This window comes from Staurois parvus, unplaced genomic scaffold (genome assembly GCF_062004578.1).
Source record: "Staurois parvus isolate SC_StPar_1 unplaced genomic scaffold, SC_StPar_1.0 ptg000011l, whole genome shotgun sequence".
NCBI classification, from domain to species: Eukaryota; Metazoa; Chordata; class Amphibia; order Anura; family Ranidae; genus Staurois; species Staurois parvus.
In genome coordinates, this window is record NW_028317807.1 from 28,612,987 (window position 1) to 28,633,234 (window position 20,248).

At 47.9% G+C, this 20,248-nt stretch overlaps 1 protein-coding gene across 9 annotated transcripts in view; it reads left to right on the forward strand.

The window, feature by feature from the left end:
• The window catches only part of UNC80 (unc-80 subunit of NALCN channel complex), a 223,535-nt gene that overhangs the window by 99,140 nt on the left and 104,147 nt on the right, over positions 1–20,248 (forward strand). For all 9 annotated transcript variants that reach the window (XM_089672076.1, XM_089672101.1, XM_089672110.1 and 6 more), the window contains exons 28-31: positions 800–1,003; positions 1,886–1,983; positions 6,991–7,191; positions 7,660–7,767. In XM_089672076.1, coding sequence (XP_089528202.1) covers positions 800–1,003; positions 1,886–1,983; positions 6,991–7,191; positions 7,660–7,767 — 611 coding nt within the window. The remainder of the gene's footprint in view (positions 1–799; positions 1,004–1,885; positions 1,984–6,990; positions 7,192–7,659; positions 7,768–20,248) is intronic.

Below are 20,248 nucleotides of genomic sequence, written 5' to 3' on the forward strand. Positions count from 1 at the left end.
TTGTATGGGAATACAAACCAACTTGAAAATAACAAAAGCCCAATAACACAGGCCCCACTGAATTCAAGTGACTGGAAACATACAACTTTTTTTTTTTTTATTTCTGGATGGAGTATGGAATGGTTAGTTCCATTGTCATGTCCCTGCTAGGGAGATTCATCGAAACAGAAAGTAGTGGTAAATCCAGAATTTTAGCGTTCCTATCAAATCAAAAAATCTTCCAATGGGAGATTTTTTTTTATGTTGGTCGAACCGGATGGATTAGTGTCTTTTTTCATCTAGATTAACTATGTAACACCTGTTCTGGTAACAACTAAATAAGAAGAGAATTACCATCTCTTCAGGAGGTTTCCTCTTACTTCTTGTTGCATGTCTGGGGCAGGAAGTGAAAAGAAATCTCACCAGTGATACACAGACAGCAAAGAATAATCTGAAAGGTTTTAAGCTTTCCTTACTCAATCCAAAACTAAAAACGTTTTGCTTATACATACAATTTAAAGAATTGAATGATACATTGTGATTTGCTTTGAATTCGATTGTACTGTTAGTTATACCACATTTCATACAAATGGACTGTGTAAGGTTCTCAACTTATATTTTTATGTTACTAATTAAAATCTGGTAATCATATCTAAGGGAATAATTTTTTGACACTTTTCCTGCTGCCTCTCATTGGTTTTGACTTTGAATAAAGCAATAGATGAATTTATGGATTTGTGCAAAAGAAAGCAATCTAGTAGATGTGTTCACAAACAATTGAAGAAGAGGGAACAATTCCTCTTGTGTTCTTTCAATGCAGTTCCCAGCAGGAAGATCAGGATAGGAGGCTCCCGCCTGCTCCAGATAAAAGGAACCCGCAGTTTCCGGGTGAAGAAAGGGGGCTCCCTGTCCAGCATTCGCCGGGCCGGCAGCCTAAAGAGCACCAAACTTACACGGCAGGACTCAGGGTCCGAGAATGAGGACATCCAGCTGTCACAGAGCAGGGACACTGTAACTGACATAGGTAATGCAGTGAAAAGTTTTCTAAGGGGAGGTATGATAGAGAGGACAACAGTTTTTTGAAAACAGAAAAGATGGAGGTAAAGAATGTATCTGTTGCTCCCATTGTTTACATTATAATACTCAGTTACATTTCTTTCTTCCACTTCCAAAAAAAACAGCCTCAGAGATATAAAAAAGATCCATTAAAATGAAACAAACTTAAAATTTCCACCCACGGTAAGAGTTTCATAAATGTTCCCTGAATGATCATGGTAGAAGAAACTGCTGCAACTTTCCCATTTGGTACAATTGTATCAAAACCAAGGTATAATACATAATCTGGCATATAAACTAGATGTTTAAGAACCACTATGTGAGATTGCACCCGACAAATAATAGTTATATTTACCTCCATTATAAGTAATGTTATTCAACATGTTTTCTATATTAGTCCGTGCAACAAACCAAAAGATAACCTCAAATAAATATTTTGTTATTGGACGCACATTCAACATATATACCCATAGCAACATAAAACAATATATAGGCAATAGTGTATTTTCATTAGAGCAGAGTATTTTTTATAGTGCTATAATACTTAACAAAGTATTCTTGGCAACAATGTTCTTTGCAGACTAATTGTGTGGTCTGCAGCATCTCCAAGATGCAGGGAATTCGTTCTCCACTTTTTGTCCCATCCCTTTGAAAAAAGGGGACATGTGCCAATAGATGTGCTTGTCTTCACCAACCCAGCTAGTGGTTAGAGGGGGAGGGAGTTGGGTAGATGTGTTGTGTTGCTTTTTTGTGAAATCATCTGTGCATGGCTGAGCTGATTCATCTGTACCCCAGTGATATTTTTGGGTTTTATATACTTATGGCATATTTAATGTTTGTTTCTGAGAAGAAGGGAGCCCATGGAGCACTAGTGAACCCAGTATTGAACCAGATGGGGGCAACATTGGCACTGAAGAAAGCTATCACCGTAACATGTCTTGGTTGCACGTAAGTAGTGAAAAGTAAAGTACAGGTCTAAAAAAAAAAAAATACATGGTGTATAAGAATACTGGACCATACACAACATTGAGTACCATGCTGAACTAACAACACTGGCAGGCTGAAAATATTTTAAAACTGAACTCCATGCAGATATAAAAGACAAATGAATGCAGCTTTGTATTGCATAGTACATAATTAATTGTATTTTTATTGCATGCAGTGTATATACCTGGATTTTATTTGGTATCAGCCCTTTTCAATCTCTGTACAGCAATACATATCTTTGGCAGGAAAACCAGCTCCCATATACTATATTTACTTTATCCATGTAATTGCTGCTGAATTTGCATTCTTTCTATTTACAGTCAGTTCCATAAATATTGGGACATTGACACAATTCTAAGATTTTTGGCTCTATACAAGACCACAATGGATTTGAAATGAAACAAACAAGATGTGCTTTAACTGCAGACTGTCAGCTTTAATTTGAGGGTATTTACATCCAAATCAGGTGAACGGTGTAGGAATTACAACAGTTTGCATATGTGCCTCCCACTTGTTAATTGACCAAAAGTAATGGGACAATTGGCATCTCAGCTGTTCCATGGCCAGGTGTGTGTTATTCCCTCATTATCCCAATTACAATGAGCAGATAAAAGGTCCAGAGTTCATTTCAAGTGTGCTATTTGCATTTGGAATCTGTTGCTGTCAACTCTCAAGATGAGATCCAAAGAGCTGTCACTATCAGTGAAGCAAGCCATGATTAGGCTGAAAAAACAAAACAAACCCATCAGAGAGATAGCAAAAACATTAGGCGTGGCCAAAACAACTGTTTGGAACATTTTTAAAAAGAAGGAACGCACTGGTGAGCTCAGCAACACCAAAAGACCCGGAAGACCACGGAAAACAACTGTGGTGGATGACTGAAGAATTCTTTCCCTGGTGAAGAAAACACCCTTCACAACAGTTGGCCAGATCAAGAACACTCTCCAGGAGGTAGGTGTATGTGTGTCAAAGTCAACAATCAAGAGAAGACTTCACCAGAGTGAATACAGACGGTTCACCACAAGATGGAAACCATTGGTGAGCCTCAAAAACAGGAAGGCCAGATTAGAGTTTGCCAAATGACATCTAAAAAAACCTTCACAGTTCTGGAACAACATCCTATGGACAGATGAGACCAAGATCAACTTGTACCAGAGTGATGGGAAGAGAAGAGTATGGAGAAGGAAAGGAACTGCTCATGATCCTTAGCATACCACCTCATCAGTGAAGCATGGTGGTGGTAGTGTCATGGCGTGGGCATGTATGTCTGCCAATGGAACCGGTTCTCTTGTATTTATTGATGATGTGACTGCTGACAAAAGCAGCAGGATGAATTCTGAAGTGTTTCGGTCAATATTATCTGCTCATATTCAGCCAAATGCTTCAGAACTCATTGGACGCCGCTTCACAGTGCAGATGGACAATGACCCAAAGCATACTGCAAAAGCAACCAAAGAGTTTTTTAAGGGAAAGAAGTGGAATGTTATGCAATGGCCAAGTCAATCACCTGACCTGAATCCGATTGAGCATGCATTTCACTTGCTGAAGACAAAACTGAAGGGAAAATGCCCCAAGAACAAGCAGGAACTGAAGACAGTTGCAACAGAGGCCTGGCAGAGCATCACCAGGGATGAAACCCAGCGTCTGGTGATGTCTATGCATTCCAGACTTCAGGCTGTAATTGACTGCAAAGGATTTGCAACCAAGTATTAAAAAGTGAAAGTTTGATTTATGATTATTATTCTGTCCCATTACTTTTGGTCCCTTAACAAGTGGGAGGCGCATATGCAAACTGTTGTAATTCCTACACCGTTCACCTGATTTGGATGTAAATACCCTCAAATAAAGCTGACAGTCTGCAGTTAAAGCACATCTTGTTCGTTTCATTTCAAATCCATTGTGGTGGTGTATAGAGCCAAAAATGTTAGAATTGTGTTGATGTCCCAATATTTATGGACCTGACTGTATCTATGCAGTGATGTGATCATGTCATCACATCCACCAAAGAGGCTTTGTTGGCCATAGAGAGTGAGTAAGTCAGGGCCAGAAGAGCAGTGACTGTCCACCTTCCTGAAGGGTAGGAGCCCTAGCATGGCCAACAAAAATAAGTGAAGTTATGTAGAAGCAACTTTTTTTTAAAAAAGTAAGGATTACAGTGCCTTGAAAAAGTATTCATACCCCTTGAAATTTTTCAAATTTTGTCATGTTACCACCAAAAATGTAAATGTATTTTATTGGGATTTTATGTGATAGACCAACACAAACTGGAACATAATTGTGAAGTGGAAGAAAAATGATAAATGTTTTTCAAATTTTTTTACAAATAAATATCTGAAAAGTGTGGCGTGCATTTGTATTCAGCCCCCGAGTCAATACTTTGTAGAACAACCTTTTCGCTGCAATTACAGCTGCAAGTCTGTAAACTTGTAAGTAGTTGTGCCAAGTCTGGCTGTAGAGGATTAAAGTGGTTGTAAACCCTTACATATTGCAAACTTTGTACTTGTTTATCTGCAGTCATCTCTTCTCTATAATTTCTAAAGCACACATTTTACACAGCATCTCAGAGTTCTAGCAGGCAGGGGGAAAGGATCTAACCTCACACATTGCAGAGCACATAGCTGGGAGCTAAGTGTAACCTGAGACCTGAGTGGAGAGAACGTGCACATCCCCTTCAAACGAAGTCATAGACAAATATGCACATCTGAGGCTGTCATTCAAAGGCTGTTTGCTGGAGCTTCCCTCCCCCATCCTCCTCCATCTCTTGGAGTTGGCATTAGCTATCAGAAATGACTCATGCAGATAGTAGAGCAGGCAGGCAGCAGACAGATATCACACTAAGTGCAGCAAGTACACACTATAGATGAATATGCTTTGCTCATTTTTCTTGTCAGAGGTTTACAACTATTTTAAAGAGAACATGAAACTAAGGTTTACTGAGTTTTACTGCCTTCTTTACAGTGTTAGTAGCTCACTGATTGTTTTTTTTTTTGCCTCAAACTGACTGTACTTACCGTACTAAAGGGAAATACAATGATTTGGATCAGTCCTACTTTTTTAAGTTTATATGTTTTTAAAATGATGTTTTGTATGTAGGACTCTCCCTTTTAGGGGCATGGAATGGCTTCCTAAAGTGTTTTACACAGCTTTACAGTCAGGATCCACTCAGATGCCTGGACTGACAGCTGGCTCAGGCTCTCAGCGAGCTGCTGAGAGCCTGAGCCAGCTGCTCCTGCCCCCTCTACATTCCGACACTCCAGTGAGCACCGGAGGGGCAGAGCAGGAAGCTGGTGACAGTCACTGGCTCTCTGTTCACTGAAGACTGAGAACTGAGTCTTTTATTGCTCAGTTCTCAGTTTTAGAAGCATCAGGGGACAGAGGCAGCATGGGAACAATGCTGCATCCACCTAGGTGAGTATATTTTTTTTTTCTTTAAAGAACCCCATACTTCTCTATTAACTCTGAGGGATGGATCTGTGGCTTATGACAGGGTAAAAGAAAAGTTGAGCTCCAGTCACTTTTGTCTTTTTTTGTAATTTTATTTTTGATTTCAACTACAGGAGAGAGCGTTAGAGATACTGGATACTGAAAAGGGATACCAGCAAACATGTCTCACATGGGTTGTGAGGTGAACCTCAATTTCCAACCTCAAATTTAGTGTAGCTTGTTTTTGCCTTCCTTAGGTTTCTTGGTAGTCTGTTCCCTTTACTAGCAGGTAAATCAGATCTATGACTCTGTAATAGCAGTCACAGTCTTTTCTTAAATCATAATGGACCTTTCTATCTTTATGAACAATTTGTGCCCTTGACCCATTAATAGCAGCAAGGTACCATAATATGTGAGGAGCGATTCCTTACAGGGTCTAGTGGCAGTAACTTCTACTGTGGTCTCCCTAGGTACTCTTCAGTACGGAAGATTTCTTTGCAGATGGTCCATCTAGGCAGTCATCTTCTTGCTTAGGTCCCTATGAATAGTCCTTCCAGCATGGCAATTTAAATCCTGCAGAGCATTGCACACAGGCTCTAACTGGGTAGATACCATGAGGAAAGGATTACCCTTGAGGGTTGCCCCAAACATTTATCACCTTCCTTCAACCCCACCACTGGACAAACTACTCAGTGAGTGGCTGGGGTGTATAAATAATCATAACTCAGATATTGCTTCTTCCCACTCTGACCACTGGAAATACCTCAACAGTAGAAGAGAGAAGCAATCAATACATTGAAGGTATGAAAAATCTGCTGAGCACAGGAAAAGTAAAACATTGTTTAGAATGGCTACTAGCTGCTAAGCAAGCAAAGCTAGAAAAAGACTCCAGCTCATAGGGTTTTGTTTACCTATCTAGTAAATCTTGTCTAAGCGCCCAAGTAGGTTAGACATTAAGGTACAGTATAGAGAAATTCAACTTTATTTTATTATCTGCCTGTAGGTCAACTGTGGCTTCTGCAAGGCCTGGCCATAAAAGTAGCATTCTAAGCGATTGTTGCCATCTTGCATGTAAGCTAGGACCGATGGTACATTGCTTATGCTCCCATGATCATGGGAACAAGTGTTGAGCTGCCAAATTGCTCATCCACTCGTTTGTAGTGCACTCTTTCATGCACAAATCCTCATGCACTCTCCTTCCATTGTTACAGCAGTACTGAGCTCAGTTGTGGGTTTTCTTAAGAGTGGGCACAGCAGCAGCTGTTTGCCCTCAGACTTTCACTCTCTAGTAAAAATTTTGGAGGAAGCCCCCTGAGTACATAAAAAGAGCTCTGACTCTTTCAAGTGTGTGTTCACATTTTCAGGTTTACGCTGTGCAAAAGATCACATCAGAATAGACAGAGAAAACATGAAAAAGAGGCTAGCCCTCCACAATGAAAACACAATAATATGCAATATTTTTAATTGCCTGATAAACAAAACATATTTTGTAAAACTTGTATTCAAGTGTTTGTGTTTTAATTATGTATTCTTTATACTTATTAGGTTATGATCCTTTTATGCAACCAACAAAGCTTTATTTGCACCCATGTGGACTATTGCCACCCACATTGCTACCTTCATCATAGTCGCTCATGTGCTCGGCTGGTAAGAGCTCTCAAGCTGCTCTATGGAGACACAATGGATTCGCTCAAAGAAGATAACCTGGGCTGTGGATCTGGTCTTAGAGGCAAAAAAGTTAAAGAGGTGTGTATGTAAAACCTGTACTGTATATATTTGCATGTTTGTGGGATCAGTTTGTGAACAATGGGTAAAGCATTATTTTTTCATGAATCATGTAAAGTGTAATTCAATGTAAAACTATACTGACTGGTTGAGCAGTATATGTTAGTAAGTAAATTACATTCCCTTCCCTGTCCTCTGTTCACCAATCTGCTGTATGAAAGTCAAAGGTCTGAGAACATTTTCAGGCTCCTGTCTACCATTTACCTAATCTACCTCCTCAAGTATCAAACCCAAAAAAGTCAATGTGAAAACTGACAACTTTTAGTACCCCTGCTTCACCCAAATCCTGCACCATTCTGACAGGCAAAGCTACAGCACTTTTTCTAAGATAATTGTTGATTATGTGCTTCTAGATCAATAGAAATGTTTTTACTGAAGAAAAAATGATCTAGGAAGAAGTAAGAGTATTGTGTGTTTTTATGCCCATAGTGTTCAGATAAATCTTGCCTACGAACCCCATCACTAAAGAAGAGAGTTACTGAAGCCAATCTAGAAGGAAAGAAGGACAGTGGTATGCTGAAATACATAAGGCACCAGGTAAAGGTTTCCATAAGATGCTGAACTCACTTTATAATGAACAGAAAGATGAAAAGCTGGTCTCATCTTACTTTTGGGTCTCATGTATCAATATGTTCTTTCTAAGAACTCCAATTATTTCCCCAGGGGGTCCATTCAAATTCAGACAGGTCTGATGCTTGGTGGATACGATAAAGTCCTGTTCATGGAGCTAAGCTTAAACAGGACCCATGGGAACCAGTCAACATTTAGCATCTATGATGATCTGAATGGCCATTCTTGAATTGTTATAATACAACATTAAAGTTCAGATAAATTGGTAATATAGTGAGCGATCTTAATGTATAGCACCTGAGACACCCAAGGTAACCACAGTAACCTTTGAAGTAGCAATAAATAGAGATGAGCGAATCGAAGTAGGCGAAGTGGAATTCGTTTCGAATATTAGAAAAATTTCGAAAATAAGCAGACTTCGGATGCGCAAATCGAAATTTTTCCTAAAATGGCGGCGACATGTGCGGCGACGGAGCGGGGATGTCTGGGAAGGCGCGCAGACAAGGCGCGCTGACCCATAATGCATTCATTCATGACATGTGATCGCATTAGCCAATCAGCAGCCAGCCAGCCAGCACTGTGTAATGGTCGAGCTATAAATGGCGGCCATTTTAGAATTCTCCATTTGCCTCCAGTCATTCAACAGAGGCAGACCTGGCTGTATTCAGGGAGAGAGTTAGGGACACAGAAACGTTACTTAGGGACATAGAAACGTTAGTTAGGGACACAGAAACGTTACTTAGGGCCACAGAAACGTTACTTAGGGACACAGAAACGTTACTTAGGGCCACAGAAACTTTACTTAGGGACACAGAAACGTTACTTAGGGACACAGAAACGTTACTTAGAGCCACAGAATCGTTACTTAGGGCCACAGAAACGTTACTTAGGGCCACAGAATCGTTACTTAGGGCCACAGAATCGTTACTTAGGGCCACAGAAACGTTACTTAGGGCCACAGAATTGTTACTTAGGGACAGACACAGAATTGTTACTGAGGGACACAGAATTGTTACTGAGGGCTACAGAACTGTTACTTAGGGCCACAGAAACGTTACTTAGGGCCACAGAATTGTTACTTAGGGACAGACACAGAATTGTTACTGAGGGACACAGAATTGTTACTGAGGGCCACAGAACTGTTACTTAGGGCCACAGAAACGTTACTTAGGGACACAGAATTGTTACTCAGGGACAGACACAGAATTGTTACTTAGGGACAAACACAGAATTGTTACTGAGGGACACAGAATCGTTACTTAGGGCCACAGAAACGTTACTTAGGGCCACAGAAACATTACTTAGGGCCACAGAATTGTTACTTAGGGACAGACACAGAATTGTTACTGAGGGACACAGATTTGTTACTGAGGGCCACAGAACCATTACTTAGGGCCACAGAAACGTTACTTAGGGACACAGAATTGTTACTCAGTGACAGACACAGAATTGTTACTGAGGGACACAGAATTGTTACTGAGGGCCACAGAACTGCTACTTAGGGCCACAGAAATGTTACTTAGGGCCACAGAAACGTTACTTAGGGCTACAGAAACGTTACTTAGGGCCACAGAATTGTTACTTAGGGCCACAGAAACGTTACTTAGGGCCACAGAAACGTTACTTAGGGCCACAGAATTGTTACTTAGGGACAGACACAGAATTGTTACTGAGGGACACAGATTTGTTACTGAGGGCCACAGAACCGTTACTTAGGGCCACAGAAACATTACTTAGGGACACAGAATTGTTACTCAGGGACAGACACAGAATTGTTACTGAGGGACACAGAATTGTTACTGAGGGCCACAGAACTGTTACTTAGGGCCACAGAAACGTTACTTAGGGCCACAGAAACGTTACTTAGGGCTACAGAAACGTTACTTAGGGCCACAGAATCGTTACTTAGGGCCACAGAAACGTTACTTAGGGCCACAGAATTGTTACTTAGGGACAGACACAGAATTGTTACTGAGGGACACAGATTTGTTACTGAGGGCCACAGAACCATTACTTAGGGCCACAGAAACGTTACTTAGGGACACAGAATTGTTACTCAGGGACAGACACAGAATTGTTACTGAGGGACACAGAATTGTTACTGAGGGACACAGAATTGTTACTCAGGGACACAGAATTGTTACTGAGGGACACAGAATTGTTACTGAGGGACACAGAATTGTTACTCAGGGACAGACACAGAATTGTTACTCAGGGACAGACACAGAATTGTTACTGAGGGACACAGAATTGTTACTGAGGGACACAGAATTGTTACTCAGCGACAGACACAGAATTGTTACTCAGGGACAGACACAGAATTGTTACTGAGGGACACAGAATTGTTACTCAGGGACACAGAATTGTTACTCAGGGACACAGAATTGTTACTCAGGGACAGACACAGAATTGTACTCAGGGACAGACACAGAATTGTTACTCAGGGACAGACACAGAATTGTTACTGAGGGACACAGAATTGTTACTGAGGGACACAGAATTGTTACTCAGCGACAGACACAGAATTGTTACTCAGGGACAGACACAGAATTGTTACTGAGGGACACAGAATTGTTACTCAGGGACACAGAATTGTTACTCAGGGACACAGAATTGTTACTGAGGGACACAGAATTGTTACTGAGGGACACAGAATTGTTACTCAGGGACACAGAATTGTTACTGAGGGACACAGAATTGTTACTGAGGGACACAGAATTGTTACTCAGGGACAGACACAGAATTGTTACTCAGGGACAGACACAGAATTGTTACTCAGGGACAGACACAGAATTGTTACTGAGGGACACAGAACTGTTACTCAGGGACAGACACAGAATTGTTACTCAGGGACAGACACAGAATTGTTACTCAGGGACAGACACAGAATTGTTACTCAGGGACAGACACAGAATTGTTACTGAGGGACACAGAATTGTTACTGAGGGACACAGAATTGTTACTGAGGGACACAGATTTGTTACTGAGGGCCACAGAACCATTACTTAGGGCCACAGAAACGTTACTTAGGGACACAGAATTGTTACTCAGGGACAGACACAAAATTGTTACTCAGGGACAGACACAGAATTGTTACTGAGGGACACAGAATTGTTACTGAGGGACACAGAACTGTTACTGAGGGACACAGAATTGTTACTCAGGGACACAGAATTGTTACTGAGGGACACAGAATTGTTACTGAGGGACACAGAATTGTTACTCAGGGACAGACACAGAATTGTTACTGAGGGACAGACACAGAATTGTTACTGAGGGACACAGAATTGTTACTGAGGGACACAGAATTGTTACTCAGGGACACAGAATTGTTACTCAGCGACAGACACAGAATTGTTACTCAGGGACAGACACAGAATTGTTACTCAGGGACAGACACAGAATTGTTACTGAGGGACACAGAATTGTTACTGAGGGACACAGAATTGTTACTCAGGGACACAGAATTGTTACTGAGGGACACAGAATTGTTACTGAGGGACACAGAATTGTTACTCAGGGACAGACACAGAATTGATACTCAGGGACAGACACAGAATTGTTACTGAGGGACACAGAATTGTTACTGAGGGACACAGAAATGTTACTCAGCGACAGACACAGAATTGTTACTCAGGGACAGACACAGAATTGTTACTGAGGGACACAGAATTGTTACTGAGGGACACAGAATTGTTACTCAGGGACACAGAATTGTTACTCAGGGACACAGAATTGTTACTGAGGGACACAGAATTGTTACTGAGGGACACAGAATTGTTACTCAGGGACACAGAATTGTTACTCAGGGACAGACACAGAATTGTTACTCAGGGACACAGAATCGTTTAATTAAAGAGTATGTCAGACAACATGCATAGGAGTGGCAGAGGAGGCAATGTTTTAGGAGCGAGCAGACGTGGCAGCAGAGGAAGGGGTCGAGGCAGCACTAGTCGCAGCCAGAGGCCAGTGCTCCCGGTGTCATCCAGCGGTCGTGTCTCCACCGACAACCCTGCCGTCATCGATTGGTTGGCTCGGTCGTCTTCCTCTTCCCAGGTCACCTCTGACACCTACAGCCAACGGTCGGTGGGTACGTCAGACACAACCGTTAGTTGGCATGGCCCGGGAGCAAGCCCACTGAAATCACGTGTCCTCGACCTGCCCCTGTCCTTTGGTGTTCCCTCACCAAGCGAAGTATCGTATGCTGTGGGCTCAGCCCCACTGTACAGTGAGGAAGAGCTAACAGAGGGCGGTCAGGAACGGGGGGAGACATCCGCCTCTTCAGCAGCCAGGCGAAGAAGTAGTGGCGAGGAGAGTGGCTCGGTAGCCGGTCTAGAGACAGGTCTGTCTCCTGACCCACACGCAGCCGAGAGGGCTAGTAGTGAGGCGGAGACCCTAATTGATGATGATGAGGCTGATCGCACTTGGCAGCCTCGTCGTCATCAGGCTATTGCTTCCGCATCATCAGGAGAAGAGGGTGGCAGCTTGGCAGCGAGCAAAACAGTCGGTGGGTTGCCCAGGAGGCAGCAGGTTCACGGCAGTGTCAGTGGAGGCAAACGGCCACGGAGTACAGCACCAGCTCCACTGCAGCCTACCACCACGGCCAGTAGTGGTGCCGGTGTGCACGGAGGAAGCAGCAGTCAGCCAGTGAGGAGTATCGGGGGCAAAGTTTCCTATTCGGCGGTGTGGCAATTTTTTGTCAAGCCGCCCGAGGAAGTAAACGTAGCCGTATGTCGACTATGTGGCCAGAAAGTCAAGCATGGCCAGGGGGCCCATGTTGGGACTACAGCGTTGCGGCAGCATATGCAGCGTCGCCATTTGGTGGCCTGGGAAAACCGTGATAAAGATACGGCGGTTCTGCCTGCTCCAGCCCCCGCTCCATCACCCGCTCCGTTACTTGCTCCGTCACCCGACGTCAATCGCCCTCTATCAGCTAGTCAAGGCTCCAACACCTCTGCTGAGGGGAGTTGTCGCTCGTTGGCATCTTCCGCTCGTTCTGATGCTCCTTCTCCTGCTACTCCTCTTCACGGATTCCGTCAGCAGTCTTTCTTGCAATCCGTTTCCAAGAGACAACAGTTTGCGAGCACGCACCCAACGGTGCAAAAGCTGAACGTCCTCCTGTCCAAGTTGCTGGTGCTGCAGTCCCTCCCTTTCCAAGTGGTGGACTCAGCACCTTTCCGAGAAATGATGGCTTGTGCCGCGCCGCGGTGGAGAGTGCCAAGCCGTCATTTCTTCGCCAAAAAGGCAGTGCCAGCCCTGCATTCACATGTAGAAGAGATGGTGGGCCAGTCTTTGAGCATGTCGGTCTCTGCCAAAGTGCACGGCAGCGCCGACGTGTGGAGCTGTAACTACGGTCAGGGACAGTACATGTCATTTACGGCCCACTGGGTGAACGTGGTGCCGTCACAGCCGCACCAGCAACTTGGACAGGTCACGCCGCTTTTGCCTCCACGTTTGCACGTCCTTGGTCCGGCAAAGATGTCCGCCTCTACCACCTCTTCTTCCGCCGTGTCCTCAGCCGCCACCCCCGTGCCAAGTCCCATTACCCGACCGGCATATCACATGTGCAGGGCGCAACGGTGTCACGCTGTGCTGCACCTGGTATGCCTTGGCGAACGTAGTCACACAGGGGAGGAACTTCTCAGTGTAATGAACAGAGAAATCGACAGATGGCTGTCTCCGCGCAAACTGAAAATCGGAACCATGTTGACCGACAACGGAAAGAACATGGTGTCTGCTCTGCGTCAAGGAAGGTTGTGCCATGCGCCATGCATGGCTCACGTGTTCAATCTGGTTGTCAAGCGGTTCCTAAAATCCACCATCCCACTGCAAGACATCCTTAAAATGTCACGTAAACTTTGCATGCATTTCAGCCATTCCTACACCGCAAAGCACACCCTCCTTGAGCTGCAGCGGCAGAACGGAATTCCACAGCATCGCCTGATCTGCGACGTTGCAACAAGGTGGAATTCAACCCTACACATGTTAGACCGCCTTTACGAACAGCGAAAGGCCATCACCGATTTCCTGATGTTACAAGCGGATAAAGGTACTCCCCTGTGTAACTTCGATGTCAGCCATTGGCAGCTCATGCATGACACCTGCCGCTTGCTCAGGCCCTTTGAGGAGGCCACGCTATTTGTGAGTCGGCAGGACTATGGGATGAACGACGTCATTCCTCTGTTGCACGTCCTGGAACAAATGCTGTTAACAATGGCTGGTCAGCGTGCGGTAGACGTGGCGCACAGATCTCAACGCCACATGACCCCTGTGGGGGCAGGACAGGAAGAAGAGGAGGAGCTAGAGGAGGACATTTGTGCTCAGGAATTATTGAGTGAAATGGGTGGTTTTTCCACTCAGCGGACAGGAGTGGAGGAGCAGGAGCATCTGGTAGAGGAGGAGGAGACAGAGGACCCAGACGCACCGTGGCAGTATGCTGTGGAGATGGAGGCAGGGAGTCACTCGCATTCCTTGGCACAAATGGCCCATAGCATGCTCGGTTGCTTGCGTAGCGACAGCCGAATAATAACCATCAGACAGAGGGATGACTTTTGGCTGTCCACCTTGTTGGACCCTCGCTACCGTTCAAAAATGGTGGCCTTTTTCACACCTGCTGAGAGGGAGGCCAAAATAACGTACTATAAAAACCACCTATGTAGTCAGTTGGTCTCTGCCTTTCTGCGCCAACGTCCATCCTCAGACACTGTGGGCCCTGTGCGCTCGCGTTCCGCTGCCATGGCAGCAGGGGAGGGGTGGGGTGGTAGGAGCAGTGGCAGCTCCACCAGCAGCGGCTGCCTCAGTCTGCAGTCGATGATGAGTAGCTTTCTTCATCAGCGCAGTGAGGAAACTACTAACCAGCCGCAGCAGCAGCAGCAGCATCAGGTGGACCTGGAGCAGGACCTCAAACAACAGGCTTGGGCCTACTTGGACAGCACCCTGCCAACCGAGGTAGACAATCCCCTTGACTACTGGGCAACGAAACTTGACCTTTGGCCCCAACTAGCTGAATTTGCCCTTGAAAGGCTGTCATGCCCGGCCAGTAGCGTGGCATCGGAGCACGTGTTTAGTGCGGCAGGAGGTATTGTAACTCCGCGGAGGACACGACTGTCCACCCAAAGTGTGGAGAGACTCACATTTGTGAAAATGAATCAGGCGTGGATTAGTCTGGATTTCAAACCACCAGTTCCTGACACAACTGACTAAATCCGCCATGAATCATGCCCCAAACATGTGCCACTTTCAGGTCTCCTCACACTGCTGGTGTGTTCCATTTTTTGTCATAGGGTGTTGGCAGATTACGGGCCTCCTATAACTGCTGCCAGGCCCCTAATCTGCCATGGGCCCCTATACCGCCTCCTCATGCTGCTGCCAAGTCCAGAGTCTCTCATGGGTCCCTGTACGGCCTCCCATTGCTGCTGTCTCCATCGCCACACTCTGCCATGTGCCACTTTCAGGTCTCCTCACACTGCTGGTGTGTTCCATTTTTTGTCATAGGGTGCTGGCAGATTACGGGCCTCCCATAGCTGCTGCCAGGCCCCTAATCTGCCATGGGCCCCTATACCGCCTCCTCATGCTGCTGCCAGGTCCAGAGTCTCTCATGGGTCCCTGTACGGCCTCCCATTGCTGCTGTCTCCATCGCCACACTCTGCCATGTGCCACTTTCAGGTCTCCTCACACTGCTGGTGTGTTCCATTTTTTGTCATAGGGTGCTGGCAGATTACGGGCCTCCCATAGCTGCTGCCAGGCCCCTAATCTGCTATGGGCCCCTATACCGCCTCCTCATGCTGCTGCCAGGTCCAGAGTCTCTCATGGGTCCCTGTACGGCCTCCCATTGCTGCTGTCTCCATCGCCACACTCTGCCATGTGCCACTTTCAGGTCTCCTCACACTGCTGGTGTGTACCATTTTTTGTCATAGGGTGCTGTCAGATTACGGGCCTCCCATAGCTGCTGCCAGGCCCCTAATCTGCCATGGGCCCCTGTACCGCCTCCTCATGCTGCTGCCAGGTCCACAGTGTCTCATGCCATGTGCCACTTTCAGGTCTCCTCACACTGCTGGTGTGTTCCATTTTTTGTCATAGGGTGCTGGCAGATTACGGGCCTCCCATAGCTGCTGCCAGGCCCCTAATCTGCCATGGGCCCCTATACCGCCTCCTCATGCTGCTGCCAGGTCCAGAGTCTCTCATGGGTCCCTGTACGGCCTCCCATTGCTGCTGTCTCCATCGCCACACTCTGCCATGTGCCACTTTCAGGTCTCCTCACACTGCTGGTGTGTTCCATTTTTTGTCATAGGGTGCTGGCAGATTACGGGCCTCCCATAGCTGCTGCCAGGCCCCTAATCTGCCATGGGCCCCTATACCGCCTCCTCATGCTGCTGCCAGGTCCAGAGTCTCTCATGGGTCCCTGTACGGCCTCCCATTGCTGCTGTCTCCATCGCCACACTCTGCCATGTGCCACTTTCAGGTCTCCTCACACTGCTGGTGTGTTCCATTTTTTGTCATAGGGTGCTGTCAGATTACGGGCCTCCCATAGCTGCTGCCAGGCCCCTAATCTGCCATGGGCCCCTGTACCGCCTCCTCATGCTGCTGCCAGGTCCACAGTGTCTCATGCCATGTGCCACTTTCAGGTCTCCTCACACTGCTGGTGTGTTCCATTTTTTGTCATAGGGTGCTGGCAGATTACGGGCCTCCCATAGCTGCTGCCAGGCCCCTAATCTGCCATGGGCCCCTATACCGCCTCCTCATGCTGCTGCCAGGTCCAGAGTTTCTCATGGGTCCCTGTACGGCCTCCCATTGCTGCTGTCTCCATTGCCACACTCTGCCATGTGCCACTTTCAGGTCTCCTCACACTGCTGGTGTGTTCCATTTTTTGTCATAGGGTGCTGGCAGATTACGGGCCTCCCATAGCTGCTGCCAAGCCCCTAATCTGTCATGGGCCCCTGTACCGCCTCCTCATGCTGCTGCCAGGTCCACAGTGTCTCATGCCATGTGCCACTTTCAGGTCTCCTCACACTGCTGGTGTGTTCCATTTTTTGTCATAGGGTGCTGGCAGATTACGGGCCTCCCATAGCTGCTGCCAGGCCCCTAATCTGCCATGGGCCCCTATACCGCCTCCTCATGCTGCTGCCAGGTCCAGAGTCTCTCATGGGTCCCTGTACGGCCTCCCATTGCTGCTGTCTCCATCGCCACACTCTGCCATGTGCCACTTTCAGGTCTCCTCACACACTGCTGGTGTGTTCCATTTTTTGTCATAGGGTGCTGGCAGATTACGGGCCTCCCATAGCTGCTGCCAGGCCCTTAATTTGCCATGGGCCCCTGTACCGCCTCCTCATGCTGCTGCCAGGTCCACAGTGTCTCATGCCATGTGCCACTTTCAGGTCTCCTCACACTGCTGGTGTGTTCCATTTTTTGTCATAGGGTGCTGGCAGATTGCGGGCCTCCCATAGCTGCTGCCAGGCCCCTAATCTGCCATGGGCCCCTATACCACCTCCTCATGCTGCTCCCAGGTCCAGAGTCTCTCATGGGTCCCTGTACGGCCTCCCATTGCTGCTGTCTCCATCGCCACACTCTGCCATGTGCCACTTTCAGGTCTCCTCACACTGCTGGTGTGTTCCATTTTTTGTCATAGGGTGCTGTCAGATTACGGGCCTCCCATAGCTGCTGCCAGGCCCCTAGTCTGCCATGGGCCCCTGTACCGCCTCCTCATGCTGCTGCCAGGTCCACAGTGTCTCATGCCATGTGCCACTTTCAGGTCTCCTCACACTGCTGGTATGTTCCATTTTTTGTCATAGGGTGCTGGCAGATTACAGGCCTCCCATAGCTGCTGCCAGGACCCTAATCTGCCATGGGCCCCTATACCGCCTCCTCATGCTGCTGCCAGGTCCAGAGTCTCTCATGGGTCCCTGTACGGCCTCCCATTGCTGCTGTCTCCATCACCACACTCTGCCATGTGCCACTTTCAGGTCTCCTCACACTGCTGGTGTGTTCCATTTTTTGTCATAGGGTGCTGTCAGATTACGGGCCTCCCATAGCTGCTGCCAGGCCCCTAATCTGCCATGGGCCCCGTTACTGCCTCCTCATGCTGCTGCCAGGTCCACAGTGTCTCATGCCATGTGCCACTTTCAGGTCTCCTCACACTGCTGGTGTGTTCCATTTTTTGTCATAGTTTGCTGGCAGATTAGGGGCCTCCCATAGCTGCTGCCAGGCCCCTAATCTGCCATGGGCCCCTATACCGCCTCCTCATGCTGCTGCCAGGTCCAGAGTCTCTCATGGGTCCCTGTACGGCCTCCCATTGCTGCTGTCTCCATCGCCACACTCTGCCATGTGCCACTTTCAGGTCTCCTCACACTGCTGGTGTGTTCCATTTTTTGTCATAGGGTGCTGGCAGATTACGGGCCTCCCATAGCTGCTGCCAGGCCCCTAATCTGCCATGGGCCCCTGTACCGCCTCCTCATGCTGCTGCCAGGTCCACAGTGTCTCATGCCATGTGCCACTTTCAGGTCTCCTCACACTGCTGGTGTGTTCCATTTTTTGTCATAGGTTGCTGGCAGATTACGGGCCTCCCATTGCTGCTGCCAGGCCCCTAATCTGCCATGGGCCCCTGTACCGCCTCTTCATGCTGCTGCCAGGTCCAGAGTGTGTCATGGGTCCCTGTACGGCCTCCCATTGCTGCTGCCAGGAGGCAGCAGGGTCGCAGCAGTGTCAGTGGAGGCAAACGGCCACGGAGTAGAGCACCAGCTCCACTGCAGCCTACCACCACGGCCAGTAGTGGTGCCGGTGTGCACGGAGGAAGTAGCAGTCAGCCAGTGAGGAGTAGCGGGGGCAAAGTTTCCTACTCGGCGGTGTGGCAATTTTTCGTCAAGCCGCCCGAGGAAGTAAACGTAGCCGTATGTCGACTATGTGGCCAGAAAGTCAAGCGTGGCCAGGGGGCCCATGTTGGGACTACAGCGTTGCATCAGCATATGCAGCGTCGCCATTCGGTGGCCTGGGAAAACCGTGATAAAGATACGGCGGTTCTGCCTGCCCCAGCCCAGGGTTCCATTTTGTCATAGGGTGCTGGCAGATTACTGGCCTCCCATTGCTGCTGCCAGGCCTTAATCTGCCATGGGCCCCTGTACCGCCTCCTCATGCTGCTGCCAGGTCCACAGTCTCTCATGGGTCCCTGTACGGCCTCCCATTGCTGCTGTCTCCATCGCCACACTCTGCCATGTGCCACTTTCAGGTCTCCTCACACTGCTGGTGTGTTCCATTTTTTGTCATAGGGTGCTGGCAGATTACGGGCCTCCCATAGCTGCTGCCAGGCCCCTAATCTGCCATGGGCCCCTGTACCGCCTCCTCATGCTGCTGCCAGGTCCACAGTGTCTCATGCCATGTGCCACTTTCAGGTCTCCTCACACTGCTGGTGTGTTCCATTTTTTGTCATAGGTTGCTGGCAGATTACGGGCCTCCCATTGCTGCTGCCAGGCCCCTAATCTGCCATGGGCCCCTGTACCGCCTCTTCATGCTGCTGCCAGGTCCAGAGTGTGTCATGGGTCCCTGTACGGCCTCCCATTGCTGCTGCCAGGAGGCAGCAGGGTCGCAGCAGTGTCAGTGGAGGCAAACGGCCACGGAGTAGAGCACCAGCTCCACTGCAGCCTACCACCACGGCCAGTAGTGGTGCCGGTGTGCACGGAGGAAGTAGCAGTCAGCCAGTGAGGAGTAGCGGGGGCAAAGTTTCCTACTCGGCGGTGTGGCAATTTTTCGTCAAGCCGCCCGAGGAAGTAAACGTAGCCGTATGTCGACTATGTGGCCAGAAAGTCAAGCGTGGCCAGGGGGCCCATGTTGGGACTACAGCGTTGCATCAGCATATGCAGCGTCGCCATTCGGTGGCCTGGGAAAACCGTGATAAAGATACGGCGGTTCTGCCTGCCCCAGCCCAGGGTTCCATTTTGTCATAGGGTGCTGGCAGATTACTGGCCTCCCATTGCTGCTGCCAGGCCTTAATCTGCCATGGGCCCCTGTACCGCCTCCTCATGCTGCTGCCAGGTCCACAGTCTCTCATGGGTCCCTGTACGGCCTCCCATTGCTGCTGTCTCCATCGCCACACTCTCCCATGTGCCACTTTCAGGTCTCCTCACACTGCTGGTGGGTTCCATTTTTTGTCATAGGGTGCTGGCAGATTACGGGCCTCCCATAGCTGCTGCCAGGCCCCTAATCTGCCATGGGCCCCTATACCGCCTCCTCATGCTGCTGCCAGGTCCAGAGTCTCTCATGGGTCCCTGTACGGCCTCCCATTGCTGCTGTCTCCATCGCCATACTCTGCCATGTGCCACTTTCAGGTCTCCTCACACACTGCTGGTGTGTTCCATTTTTTGTCATAGGGTGCTGGCAGATTACGGGCCTCCCATTGCTGCTGCCAGGCCCGTAATCTACCATGGGCCCCCGTACCGACTCCTCATGCTGCTGCCAGGCC